The 15,364-nt window shown below is 41.3% G+C and overlaps 1 protein-coding gene across 10 annotated transcripts in view; it reads right to left on the reverse strand.

Annotated features, from left to right (window-relative positions):
- Positions 1–15,364, reverse strand: part of GRIP1 (glutamate receptor interacting protein 1) — a 787,412-nt gene that overhangs the window by 16,726 nt on the left and 755,322 nt on the right. For all 10 annotated transcript variants that reach the window (XM_077265228.1, XM_077265231.1, XM_077265226.1 and 7 more), the window contains 2 exons: positions 12,028–12,213; positions 6,009–6,165 (listed from right to left, as the gene is read on the reverse strand). In XM_077265228.1, the coding sequence (XP_077121343.1) occupies positions 6,009–6,165; positions 12,028–12,213 (343 nt within the window). The remainder of the gene's footprint in view (positions 1–6,008; positions 6,166–12,027; positions 12,214–15,364) is intronic.

Consider the following 15,364-nt stretch of genomic DNA (forward strand, 5'->3'; position numbering starts at 1 on the left):
TCACGGGGTTTTAAAAAAAGAGGACCAGGTTAGAGGCCAGGTATTACTGTTAGGCCACGGTCACACATTCAGTATTTGGTCAGTATTTTACCTCAGTATTTGTAAGCCAAAACCAGGAGTGGGTGATAAATGCAGAAATGGCGACGTGTTTCTATATCTATTACACTTTTCCTCTGATTGTCCCGCTCCTGATTTTGGCTTACAAATTCTGAGGTAAAAAACTCACCAAATACTGATAGTGTGAATGTGGCCTTATTTTATTCCCACTGCTTCCTGTTCCAAGTATACTGCTTTTTATTTTTTGACAATTTATATGGTCTTTACCAAGGGAGTATTGCGTTAAGCTACTCTGTATAATTACCCTGCGAGTCATGCCTGCTTGGTAAAAATTAGCAACAAATATAGAGACACCATACTTTTAAACCGTTTGGTGGGTTTAAGAAAAAAAACAAAAAAACAGATTACCGTATATACTCGAGTATAAGCCTAGATTTTCAGCCCCAAAAAATGGGCTGAAAGTGCCCCTCTCTGCTTATACTCGAGTCATGGAAGGCGGGGGGGGTCGGCGGGTGAGGGGGAGCGATGCCTGTCAAATACTCACTCCCGGCGCTCCTGACGCGGTCCCCGCATGTCCCACGGTGTTCAGCGCGGCAGCTTCAAGTTCTTCATCTCTTCAGCGGTCATAGGGGTGGAGCCGCATATTCATTACTGTAATGAGCGGTACCATGTGACCGCTCACTACAGGAAGAAGCTGCCGCGCCGTACACCGTGGGACATGCAGGGACAGCGCTGGGAGTAAGTGAGTATATTTACCTTCCCTCGTTCCACCGAAGCTCCGTCTTCCCGTCCTCTTGCTGTGACTGTTCAGGTCAGAGGGAGCGGTGACGTATTATTGTGCGCGCCGCCCTCTGCCTGAACAGTCAGTGCGGAGAGACGGGACGCTGAGGAACAGCGACGAGAGGTGAGTATGTCATTTTTTTTTTTTAGTGCAGCAGCATTATATGTGGCACAATGCTGTATGGAGCGTCTAAGGGGCCATAAAGAACTGCATGGAGCATTATATGGGGCATCTATGGGGCCATAACTGCATGGAGCATTATATGGAGCATCTATGGGGCCATAAAGAACTGCATGGAGTATTATATGGGGCATCTATGGGGCCATAACTGCATGGAGCATTATATGGGGCATCTATGGGGCCATAGTTGCATGGAGCATTATATGGGGCATTATACGGGGCCATAACTGCATGGAGCATTATATGGGGCATCTATGGGGCCATAACTGCATGGAGCATTATATGGGGCCATAACTGCATGGAGCATTATATGGGGCCATAACTGCATGGAGCATTATATGGGGCCATAACTGCATGGAGCATTATATGGGGCATCTATGTGGCCATAAAGAACTGAATGGAGCATTATATGGGGCATCTTATGGGGCCATAATGAACTGCATGGAGCATTATATGGGGCATCTTATGGGGCCATAATGAACTGCACGGAGCATTATATGGGGCATCTTATGGGGCCATAAAAAACTGCATGGAACATTATATGGGACATATTTGTATATGGAGCATCTTATTAGGCCCATCATAAACTGTATGGAGCATTATATGGGGCTCCTGATTCAATATGGATATTCAAAAACACAACCTACTGATGTCTCAATTAAGTTTACTTTTATTGGTATTTATTTTTATTTTTGACATTTACCGGTAGCTGCTGCATTTTCCACCCTAGGCTTATACTCGAGTCAATAAGTTTTCCCAGTTTTTTGTTGCAAAATTAGGGGGGTCAGCTTATACTCAGGTTGGCTTATACTCAAGTATATACGGGTACTCTAAGGAGTAGCGGGAATAATATAAGAGTAGTGATGAGCGAGTGTACTCGTTGCTCGAATTTTCCCGAGCACGCTCGGGTGGTCTCCGAGTATTTGTAACTGCTCGGAGATTTAGTTTTTGTTGACGCAGCTGCACGATTTACGGCTGCTAGCCAGCCTGAGTACATGTGGGGGTTGCCTGATTGCTAGGGAATCCCAACATGTATTCAAGCTGTCTATCAGCTGTAAATCATGCAGCTGAGGCAACGAAAACTACATCTCCGAGCAGTTACAAATACTCGGAGACCACCTGAGAGTGCTCGGGAAAACCCGAGCAACGAGTATACTCGCTCATCACTATATAAGAGCCTTCAAAGTTCACCTGTCAACAGGTCAAAAATAGCCAGTTTTTGTTATACCCACCTTTATGAGCATTGTTTTATTGTGCTAATATAGCAAAGATGAAAAATGAAACAACTTTACAAATTGTTCTCATTGACATTTTCTTAGTGCTATATAGAAACTGCAGACACAAAACTATGTTGCCTAAATAATATTTGTAGAAAAAGCAGAGGATAATGCAAGTGAGTAAAGATAGCTACAAGATCTAGACTACAACGAGTATGTTTGTAGTCTGTTACTATTGAGACACATACAGTTGGGCGAAAAAGTGTTTGCCCCCTCCTGATTTCGTAATCTTTTGCATTTTTGTCACACTTAAATGTTTCGGATCACCAAACAAATGTAAATATAACACAAGTAAACACAAAATGCAGTTTTTAAATGAAGGTTTTTATTATTAAGGGGAAAAGAAATCCAAACCTACAGGGCCCTGTGTGAAAAAGTGATTGCCTGCATGCCTGCCCCCCCCTCACCGCCATTAAAAAATATAAATTAACTGGCTTATCACATCTTTGAAAAGCTAAGTTCAAATTCCCTAGCGACACGCAGGTCTGATTACTGCCACACCTATTCTCAATCAAGAAATCACTTAAATAGGACCTGCCTGACAAAGTGAAGTAGACCAAACAATCTTCAACAGCCAGACATCATGCTGCAATATAAAGAAATTAGGTAACAAATGAGAAACTAAGTAATTGAGATCTGTAAGTCTGGAAAAGGTTGTAAAGTCATTTCTCAAGCTTTGGGACCCCAGTGAACCACAGTGAGAGCCATTATCCACAAATGACAAAACATGGAAGAGTGGTGAACCTTCCCAGGAGTGTCTGGCCAAACAAAATTTCCCAAGAGAGCAATGACGACTCATTCAAAAGGTCACAAAACAACAGCCAAAGAACTGCAGGCCTCACTTGCCTCAGTTAGGTCAGTGTTCATGAATCCATCATAAGAAAGAGACTGGGCAAAAGTGGCCTGCATGACAGAGTTGCAAGATGAAAACCACTGCTGAGCAAATAAGAATATAAAGGCTTGTCTCAGTTTTGCCAGAAAAAAATCTTGATGATCCCAAACCTTTTGGGAGAATACTCTGTGGACTGACGAGACAATAGTTGAAATTTTTGGAAGGTGTATTTCCCATTACATCTGGCGTGGAAGTAACACAGTATTTCAGAAATGGAACATCATATAAAAATAAATGTAAAATGTGGTAGTGATGTAATGGTCTGTGGCTGTTTTGCTGCTTCAGGACCTGGAAGACTTGCAGTAGTAAATGGAACCATGAATTCTGCTGTCTGCCAAAAAATCCTGAAGAAGAATGTCAGCCCATCCGTTTGTCACCTCAAGCTGAAGTACACTTGGGTTATGCAGTAGGACAATGATCCAAAACACACCTGCAAGTGCACCTATGAATGGCTTAAGAAAAACAAAAGACTATAGAGTGGCCTAGTCAAAGTCCTGACCGTAATTCGATTAAGATGCTGTGGCATGACCTTAATAAGGCAGTTCATGCTCAGAAACCCTCCAATGTGGCTGAATTACAACAATTCTGCAAAGATGAGTGGGCCAAAATTCCTCGAGTGTTGTAAAAGACTGATTGCCAGTAATCGCAAAAGCTTGTTTGCAGTTGTTGCTGCTAAGGGTGGCCCAACCAGTTAAAGGGAATCTGTCACCCCAAAATTCGCCTATAAGCTAAGGCCACCAGCATCAGGGGCTTATCTACAGCATTCTGTAATGCTGTAGATAAGCCCCCAATGTAACCTGCAAGATAAAAAAAACAGGTTATATTATACTCACCCAGGGGCGGTCCCAGTGCGGTCCGGTCCGATGGGCGTTGCGGTCCGGTCCGATGGGCGTTGCGGTCCGGCGCCTCCCATCTTCATATGATGACGTCCTCTTCTTTTCTTCCTGCAGCGGCTCCTGCGCAGGCGTACTTTGTCTGCCCTGTTGAGGGCAGAGCAAAGTACTGCAATGAGCAGGCACTGGGAAAGGTCAGAGAGGCCCGATGCCTGTGCACTGCAGTACTTTGCTCTGCCCTCAAAAGGGCAGACAATGTACGCCTGCGCCGGATCCGCAGCGTGAAGACCAGAAGAGGACGTCATCACATGAAGATGGGAGGCACCAGACCCGGACCACGACGCCCATCGGACCGGACCGCACTGGGTGAGTATAATCTAACTTGTTTTTCTTATCTTGCAGGTTACATCGGGGGCTTATCTACAGCGTTACAGAATGCTGTAGATAAGCCCCTGATGCTGGTGGCCTTAGCTTATAGGCAAATTTTTGGGTGACAGATTCCCTTTATAGGGGGCAATCATTTAAAAACTGCATTTTGTGTTTACTTGTGTTATCTTTGTCTAATATTTAAATTTGTTTGGTGATCTGAAACATCTAAAGTGTGACAAACATGCAAAAAAATAGGAAATCAGGAAGAGAGCAAACACTTTCACACAACTGTAGGTCTGCATAGAATCTATAGGCAAAAAGAGCATTTGAAATGCAAAGGGTTTTTTTTTTCACTCAAAAGCCATGGGATGGTGAAAATATATGGTTGTAAAAGTCATTATTTTAAGGGGAACCTGTAACGTCAAAAAGTGCTATGAACCTGCAGATATAGGGTTCATCTTCAGGTTAATAGCATTAGAAAGGTGCTGCACTGGAAGTCCAGCTCCTGAAAGTGATCTATATTTCTCCCTGGAGCTGCTGGCTTTCAGCCATACAGACAGTGTGACGTGGCTAAGGTCACCACTTCCAGTACAGAGTGGTGGCGCACAGCATGTCACAGCACCGACTGTTAGCTGGCTCTGTGCAGTGCATCAGTAAGGACTTTTTTTTAAATAACTTAAATGCTTATATTTGAGGGTAAATAATAGTTTTGCAATTGGCTCTCAATAACAATTTTGCACCAACTTGCGTTTACAAGCTCTTTTTTTTCAATTCCCCTTCAGACCATCAGTGGGCTGACTGATGAGTTCTCAGTTAGTTTAAAATAAACCCATTTGCAAACTTTATTCGTAGCACAAAATATATGCATGTAAGGATAAAATGTCCTCAAAGGTGGACGACTCCATTAAGGAATGAATGACGTCTGATTTTGGGGGTATAGTCCGCTTTGCTGCAGTGACTTCCTAGCTTACTGACCTACACAAGGTTGTGGCTGCAGCTTCCCTGACAATACGCCACTTTGCATTGCCGTCAATCTCAAGGTAACCAGCAGAAATCGTTAGTCCTAGCAGAGTTGGATTTACAATACAAGTAAAATGAGAAAGAAAATAAAAAGTAATGTTCAGAAATAAATGACCAGTGCCACATGATAAGTAGCATGCAGCGGACCAGGGTATATATACAGGACAAACTTGGCTTCCATCTCTGCTGGGCATCAGTTCTCCACCATCATAGAGCTGCCACCCAGCAACCTGTCAGTGCCCTGGAGCAGCTTTCTATAGACTGGCAGCAGCATATGTAAAAATGGAACATGCACTAAAGCACTCAACTTGAAAGCTTCTCCATAGGAATCAAGTTAATTTCTGCCAAATCCATCACACAGAGCATTTTAATCTCCCTTTCTAGCATTTTTCACTTGAACTCAAATGAACTGTCAGAGCATTAAATTAAAAAAGGAAAAGCTAAGAGTGCTCTAAATGTCAGCAGTAATTAAAAGGAGACGGTACGAGTATAAAATATGATGGCACGAGGAGATCTCTTCACACCTCTGGCAATGGATGGACTTGTTCTGTACATTGCTCACGTAAACCCGCAATCATTAAGAAAAGAGCAGAACTTACCCACTGGTTGCTGGCCTTTCCCACTCATCATCACTAAGTCCTGTATCCTGAAAGTGATTATTGATTGGCCTATTCAATGGCGACAGACTGCCCTTCTGCTTTGGGTTTCTCCATTCAAATGCATTGAAACTGAATCCAGAGGCTTGAAAATTAGGTCCTGAAAAAGTCAGAGGAACCTGAAAACTGACAACTAGCATTTAAAATCTGTCATTTTCAAGACACATTAAAGGAGTATTCTAAAGTTTAGGTACGCAGCATGAAAATAAGCAGGTTTGCAATGGACTTCTTTTTCTATCTGTTATTCTCCTGCAATACCAGCTTTTATCTTTTATAGTGCACAGCTAGTTTCCATTTTCCCAGCCTCCAGACCCTGCCAGAAAGTGCACAGTCCTTAGATACCAGGAGAGAAGTTAACTCCTAACATCCCAGTCAGCACTCTTCAGCCCACTGATTCCTATACAGCAGTTAGCTGCTCACATCACTTCTCCTCCCTCTCATCTTCTGAAGAGATGCTTTTATAAATCTTGCAAAATCTGCTAATCACAGCTCCCTGATCTTGCTGTCCAGAGCTGTGTCCTTATTTAAATGCATTGGTATCTCTATGCTTAAATACAGTGATAACAGTGTGAACTCCAGAAAAAAAAAACATTCACAGCAGTTTTACTAATACTACACCAAAACGGTCACTCAGCGCCTTCATGTTTGGTGTCTATGAACTCGTAATGACCTAGACAATCATAATGGCAGGTCAGTTTTAGCATTCAGTGAACATGGTAAAAAAAAATCCCCAAAACAATTGAGGAATTGCATTTTTTTTGCAATTTCACTGCACTTGGAATTTTTTTCCCGGTTTTCCAGTACACTATATGGTAAAATCAATGGTGTTGATCAAAAGTACAACTCATTCTCCAAAAAACAAGCCCTCACATGGCCATAATGACGGAAACATAAAAAAAAAAAATCTATGGGTCCAGGAAAATCTCTGACAACACATGGATGCCACGAGTGTACAGTCCGTGTTCTGACTGTGATTAACCCGTTTAGGACTTATACTGTATAGGTAAGTAATAGGTCGCCTCACTCAGCGCCGGAGCCCGCATCTTTTCAGGCACATGACAGCAGATTTGATCAGTACCAGTGCCAGTAATGGCTGTGGGTGGAATCGCAATCCACCTGTGGCTGTTAACGTGTTAAATGTCGCTGTCAGTCTCTGTCACATAATTGTGAGGTGCCGATAGGTTGGCATGACAGCCGGAGTCTGCATAGTCTGAAGCCCTGCTATGTGTAGCACAAGAGATCAGACGATCGCAGATTCAAGTCTCCTAAGGAGAGTACTGAAGCCAGTGAAAAGTTAAAAAAATGTTTTAAAAAATATAAAAATTCAAATCACCACACTTTTGCTCCATTCAAGATAAAACTCTAAAAAATACACATTTGATATCGCTGCGTTCAGAAACGCCAGATCTATTAAAATATAAGAGGAGTTAATCCAATCAGTAAACGGCGTAACGAGAAAAAAAATCTAAACGCCAGAATTCTGTTTTTTTGGTCTCTGCAATATTGCAATAAAGTGCAATAACAGGCGATCAAAATATCGTATCCACACGAAAATGGTCATATTGACTGAAAAATAAAAAAGTTATGGCTTTGAGAAGAGAGGAGCGAAAAATTAAAATGTAAAAACAGAAAATCCTAAGGTTGTGATGGAGTTAATATTGTAAAGGATAGGAGTCTGTCTCATTCACTTAGTAATGTAGCCATACGTGAAAAACACTGATGACACACTGACCAAACACTGAGGTCAGCCGTACCATTTTTGTTGCACACGTGAAACACTCGATGTCTGAATGAGGCTTAAAGCTTCTTGCACCAGGCTGCACAATATCACATTAAGTCCTTACATCCTCTGTGCTGCAGTTCAGTGCTTCTATGCAGCACCATATTCAGCCCTGAGATAAATGGACAGTAGTGGATAAGCCTGACAAATGGAACTTAAAGGGGTGTTCCCATCTCCAAGATCCTACCCCAATATATAGTAGGTGTTATAATAATAATATTAGCAAACATCTCCAATGAGAAATGTAGTAACCATGGATACCTAAGCTAATGCAATGCCCGGCACATGAAGTAAGCGACATAGGTTATCAGAAGTACTATACTACATTTCCAATTGAAGATATTTGCTAATATTATTACAACTACATATTCGGATAGGATCTTGGAGAAGGGAATACCCCTTTAAATGCAGTCCCAGGTTCTAGTATGGACCATACATTCCCATTTTCAGCCAGAGGCAGTATACATACACTTGTGACTTATGCGGGAAAAAGCAGCTGCACCATATGAATCTGCCCTCTTTCCTATGTGCTTTATAATTGTGGCATCGTTGGCCTGAATATTCCTAATACTGGTTGTACAGTACTGTGCATGAGTCTTTGGCAGGTGTGGGAAAAATTCAGCAACGTAAGAATTCTTTAAAAAGTAGAAGTGTTAATAACTTATCAATTAAAAAGCAAAGCAAGTGCACAAAAGAGAAAGCTAAATAAAATAAAAATCAATATTTGGTGTGACCACTCTTTGCCTTCAAAACATAAATTCTTATAGATACAGTTGCACACAGTTTTTGAAGGAACAGGGAGGTAGTTCCAAACATCTTGGACAACGATCCACAAATCTTTCGTGGATGTAGGTTTGCACAAATCCCTTTAACTCTTAATGTAATCACACATAAACTCAGATGTATTGAGCTCAGGGCCATTTTGACACTTTCAGGACTCATTGCTATTCTTTATGCTAAAGATATTTCTTAAAGGGGTAATCCACTACTTCAACAACCCCTTCTCATTCCTCATGTTTAGCCCTATTAAAATAAAAACACCAATACTCCCCTCCTGTGTGTTGGTGCCATTCCAGCAGTGTCGGCACTCAGATTCCCGGGGCTCTTGTGAGGTTGTTATAACACATGTCCCCTGCATCCGCCAGCATCACTGTCACCACCTTTGGACAAATCGAACATCAAGAGGAAGTCAGAGAGCAGCCACAGCCCTGACTGCCTGCTGATGTTCAATACGTCCAAAGACAGATTGGGTGCAGAGTGCACAATGTAATAACCTCACGAGTGCCCACACAGCTGGAATGGCATCGGGGATGAGTATAGGTGTGAAGGGGTTGTCTCCACTACTTGGACAAATGCTTCACAGCTATACTCACCCCCGATGCCGTTCCATTAATGATAGGTACTAAACACATAAAATGGCTGCTGGACTTTAGATAAGGGTCCTGCACAAACTGTATTCAAAATAGACCCCCAGTTGATGTAATAAACCATAACCCTCCGAACAACACATGTAAATCCAGATTCACTATATCCGAAAATGATAATAAGTAGTAGAAAAAAATTGGTCATAGTTAAAGCTCACTGCATACAATAAAAAGAAACACTATGATGCTTCAATGTGCCAGCAGTTAAATATATGTGTATAATAAACGTGTGCACAGCGACTAAAGGGTGCCAGGGTAGGTTCCCAATCCGTAGCTAAATATAAAACAGAACCCGGCACTCAACTTTGTAGTGAGGTTTAGGTGATTTTATTCAATCCCAAATAGTAGCATTAAACGTTTCGGTCCCAACAGGAGACCTTCGTCAGTTACTGTAGAAATATACATAGATATAGAACATATCGATTATAAAAAACGAGAGAAAAAAGAAAAACAGGACATAAGGCAAACAAAGTATACAGTATATAAGAAAATATACATATATTTGGATATTTTCATTGCAGCGAATCAGTGAATAAAGATGGTGCTAGTATAGAAGAAAATATATCGAGGCACAATCAAAGCATATGGATAGAGACGACATACCGTACTAAGCGATATGGTATAATAAACAGTTATACCGAAGTCAAGGGGTGTAGTAGCAAAAAATGCCTATAACACAAATCGGGTGCTTAAAGTTAGTGAGCGGTCATGAGAGGTGGACTGGGTGGAGAAGGTGAGAACCTACCAATAGGCTATATTGCAGTCTGATATAGATCATCTGCGCAGGGTGAATGCCGCCTGGATACAAAAATGTAATACAGATATGGGCCTGGTATAAGAGAAACAACATCCGCATTGTGTAAGAGAACGGGGGTTAACCTTTACCTTGAATGTTGCAGACGCGGCGCCCACCGCTGGTCTAAACCTCACTACAAAGTTGAGTGCCGGGTTCTGTTTTATATTTAGCAGTTAAATATAAGCAGAGTCTACGCATTAGTTACAAATGTATAGTGTGTCTATTATATATAACTGTTGGCACTTTGAAGCACAAGTTGCTTTTTTCGTTTTTTTTTTAGTGCATTCAGTGAACCTTATTCCTAGTGACATTGGCTGAATGTTTGGGGTTGTTGTCCTGCTGCAGAAAAAATTTGAAGCCAGTAAGATGCCTCCCTGATGGTATTGCATGATAGTTAAGTATCTGCCTATATTACTTAGCATTGCAGTCATCTTGACTAAATTCCCTAGTTCGTTTGTTGAAATGCAGTCTCAAATTTGCAAGGAACCTCCACCATGCTTCACTGTTGTCTGTAGTCAGTCACTCATCATTGAACCTCTCTCCATCCCATCAGCAAACAAACTACCTTTTGTTACAGCCAAATATTTTACAGATTAACATTTTAGTCTAGAGCATTTGATGCCTTTTATTTGAACCCCAGTTCAAATATTTCGTACATAGTTAATTCACTTATTTTTAAGTTGAGAAAGACAGATACTAATTCATCTTCCAACAGAATTAAGGAGGCATCCAATTGACTCCAAATTTATTCTGCGGTAGGAAAATGACCCCAAACATACAGCTAATGTCATTAAGAATTATCTTCAGTGTAAAGAAGATCAAGGAGTTCTGGAAGTGATGATACGATCCCAACATAGCCCTGATCTCAACATCATTGAGTTTGCCTGGAATTAGATGAAAAGACAGAAGAATTTGCAACAACATCCACAGATCTGTTGTCAGTTCTCCAAGATGTTTGGAACAACCTTCCTGCAGAGTTCCTTCAAAAATTGCGTGCAAGTCTACGTAGAAGAATTGTTGCTTTTTATGATGTTTTGAATGCAAAAGAGTGGTCATACCAAATATTGATTTGATTCATATTTCACCTCTGGCTTTTTTTCATTCACTTTGCATTTTGTCAAAGTTAATATGTCAGCAGGTTTTTGCTAACTCATCTGAAAGCAGCATGATGTAGGAAAAGAGACCCTGAATCCAACCATGTATCACTTAGTTTACTGGGTGCAGACGTTCTGAAACAATCAGTTTTTAGAAGTAGCATGCAGCGGACCTGAGAAAACTAACCCTGCCCACATCAGGCTCTGCATTTACATTGCCTATTGACAGAGAGCTACTTATCACCGGAGGGGGTGGAGTCGGACTAGTGCTTGTGAGCTAGCTAGTCACAGCAATGATAAAGTCCTGATGAGAAAACCTTCATTGTAAGTAAACAGTATACAGCTTGATAAGAAATACATTCCTGAACTCTATTTTAACCCCTACCTTATGCTCTCCTCAGTTTACATAGCAAAAACTGCCAACAGATTCCGCTTAATTTATAAAAATAAACTAATACTTCTTTTCTTGAAAGCATTCTTACTTTGCAGCAGTCTTTTCAAACATGCCTAAAACTTTTGCATAGTGCTGTATGTACTTATTCCCTGCAAACTGTAAAGATCACACAAGCTATATATATAAGTATATAAAAATCACAGCTCTAAATTATATTCATTTACTTTTTATGAGAAAAAATATAAAAGTCAGTAGAAAATTGCCTATTCTAACTATCACTAAGGAGTTACATTTGTTTATACATTTGTATGGTGAAAAAGGCTTCCAAATGCTGCAAATATGCCACTTGTGAACATACCCTTACTGATACCCATATTGGACAGTCTTCGAACAGTGACAACTATCAGGTTATGGTGGAGCCACAAGAATGTTGCACCACATTTGTAGTTTACCCAAGTAACACAGATTATTTACCTTGACTTCCGTAAGCGGTGTCCACAGCCGAGCCATCCCAGGACTCGACTGCACTGTCTACACTTGGCACAGTGGTGGAATAAATATCTGAAAGGTTGCTGGACTTCTGTGTAACTGGAGTGTCATCTTCAGCATCACAAAGCTCACTGATTCTTCCAGATGATGTAAATGCCTTCGGACTAGCATCTGAAAGTAATAGAAAAGGTGTTTTCTTTTTGCATAAACTTAAGGCAGAAGAGCACTTATTATGAAAGTACTGTTTGGCTGTGGCAAGCAGGTAGATGGCAATAATAAAAACAGAAACTTAGGTTTAAGTGATGATCCCGCCCTGCGCCTCTGATATGGTATTGTCAACTGCTTGCCAGGTATTGTGCATCTGTCCTGGTAATTAGACTAGGACACACGCATGAGACCAGGCAAATGGTCAGCGGCAACTCCAGCTCAGTGGCAACTCTCATCTTCTCATGGAAACGGGGTAAACAAATATGAATAAAATTTAGGCAATTCATTTTTGCCACATGAGAGGCAGTGACTGTTGTGGAGGGCCTAACCATAGGCTGAAATTAATTCTGCTCAATATTACTCATTATTAATGTCACATTAATTATAACTATTTAATACTAATATTACCATAACTGTATCACTTAATATTGAGCTGAATTAAGTATGCTGACATTCCCCTATATACCGTAAGAACCCACACACTGCCCCCCTACATACAGTATGAGCCCCACATAACACTTGTATATACAGTATGAGCCCCCTCATAGCCCCCTGTATACAGTGTGAGCCCCTACTTAGTCTCTCTATACCGTAGGAGCCCACACATAATCCCCTGTATACAATATAAGCCTCACATAGCCTCTCTATATACAACATGAGCCTTCACAAACCCCTATATACAGTATGAAGTGACACATATCCTCCTGTATACAGTGAGTCCAACATAGTTTTCTCACGGTGCTAGCAGTGATCTCATTGAGGTCACTGCAGTTCATTGTGCCGCTCACAGTGAAATGTTCGAATGCAGCTACAATGACCAGCGGTGAACTCTATGATGTCACCACTCGTGATTGTAGCTGGTCTCGCAGCACCTCAGTGTATCCTGCTTTTCAGCCTGGACTGTCGCATCTTGGCACCGCCCAGGTTGTAAAGCAGTTATCGCGGAGATTGATTATGGCATGGGAAAGTATGTCAGACAGGCGAGTGATATGGTGATTTATAATTTTTTTTTTTTTACAGGAGACAAGGGCTTCATTGGAATGGGTGTAAGGCGAGTATATGGATGTTTATTTTTTTTTCAGTCTTCTACAGGGGACGAGGGTTTGAATTGAATGGGCATAAGGTGAGTATAATTGTGTTTTTCATTTTTAAATAAATGTGTTACACAGGGTGTTTTGTATTATTTCAAATAAGGGACATTATTCTTGCTGTGTGTTTATTTGAAATATAACTATGGGGTTAGTAATGGACAGGCGTCTTATAAACGCTTCTCCGTTACTAACCTGTGGGCTTGATGTCACCCAACAATACAGAGGTGACATAAACCCCACAAATATTAACCCCACTTGACAACGCCACAGGGCAAGTGGGAAGGGCGAGGCTAAGCGCCAGATTTTGCACATCTTATGGATGGGCCATTTCTGTAGTGGCCGAGGGCTGATGTTGGTAACTTCCTGGAGGGGGGGCAATATCTCTGACCCCTTCTCAGGCTATTAATATCAACCCACAGCTGTCTGTTTAGCCTTTGCTGGTTTGAATTTATAGGGGGACCCTATGTAATTTTTTTTCAGGGGTCCTACAGAAATTCAACAGAGAAGGCTAAGCAAACAGTTGTGAGCTGTTATTAATAGCCTGGGAACCTTATAGGGTATTTTCCCTTATCCCAGGTTATAACATCAGCCCCCAGCCATGGGCATTCCCTCTGCTGGTTATGAAAAGTGCACGGAAGCCCACACTGTTTTTTTTTATTTATTTTACACAGGAGGTACACAGCTGCTGCTGAATACAATTCCCATCATTGTCTCCTGGTTGCACTGAGATCAGCGCGAGCAAATTATAAGAGCTGTCTTCAGCAGTCAGCCTATTTCAGGGACAATGCGAACTGTACCGCTTGTTTCCAGGTGCCATCAGTGTGCACGGGTGCAGCACACATTTTGCCAGTGCTGGGCAAATTTTTTTTACATGTCTGCGGTTTTTCACAGAGACACATGGTCCGTGTGAAGAACCTGACATGTACGCACCACCACTGAATACAATGCGTATTTGCGGACCTTAAAAAATAGACCGCATACGAAGATACAAAATGGACATGTGAAGAAGGCCTTGGGATTTCACTGTATTTACACTCTCCACACTGGTCACATGAACGCTCTATATGAAATTTGCATAGGAAATGATCATTCTGCTTTCTCTTCTGCTTCTCTCAATGGTTGGAAGTGAAAGAAGCAGAATAGAAACAAGTTGAAACATTGTTATCAGTACGCAAGTGTGAAAACAGCCGAATCCTAGCAATAGTCTAACATTCCAGGATATTTTTTAATTTTTCAATGAAAAAAAGTTTGCAAAAGTGTTTTTTTTTTCTAATGTGGGTGTGCAAAAGGACCTCAATCTGATGCTGATCTCAAATCTCTGTAGTTTGCTCAGTTCTATTCTGTGACATGTATCTTAAGACTGGGTCTGTTCCAATATCTAAGCAGTAAGTTCAGTTCTGTTCCCTTATCTATGAAGCTTGGTTCTGCTCCTTCTGCTCCTGTATCTATATAGTTAGCTTGGTTCTGTTGCCATATCTATGTAGTAAGATCGGTACTGTTCCCGTTTCTGTGTAGGAAGCTTGGTTCTGCTACCATATCTGTGTAGTAAACTTGGTTCTGTTCCCATATTTGTGTAGTAAGCTCAGTTCTGTTCCCATACTTATGTAGTAAGCCTGGTTCTGTTCAGGAATCTCTGTAGTAAGCTTTTGGTTCTGTTCCCATATTTATACAGTGTGAAGGAAATATATAATCCATAAGGAAAAAGCGTAACAGCAGTAATATCATTTAGTTGACAAAAGGGTGAAACTGGATATACCATATTGTAAGGGAAGGGGCTTTTGCTGGAGGTGTCAAAGCTGGCACCTTAGCTCCTGGATGCTGAGCTTCAAGGGGGGTTAGCAAATGCAGAATATTTCCTATTGTCTATATAGGGAGACAGAAGAGATTTGAAATGCCACAGTTTAGCCTGTCATCCACTTACAAACAGCATCCTTAAAAAGGGTCACCCTGTAAATATGACCCTATGATCAAGACTATAAAAAGATGGGTGACACAAAGAGAAGTGTTCAAATGTGAGGGCAGCC

This window comes from Ranitomeya variabilis, chromosome 5 (assembly GCF_051348905.1).
Source record: "Ranitomeya variabilis isolate aRanVar5 chromosome 5, aRanVar5.hap1, whole genome shotgun sequence".
NCBI classification, from domain to species: domain Eukaryota; kingdom Metazoa; phylum Chordata; class Amphibia; order Anura; family Dendrobatidae; genus Ranitomeya; species Ranitomeya variabilis.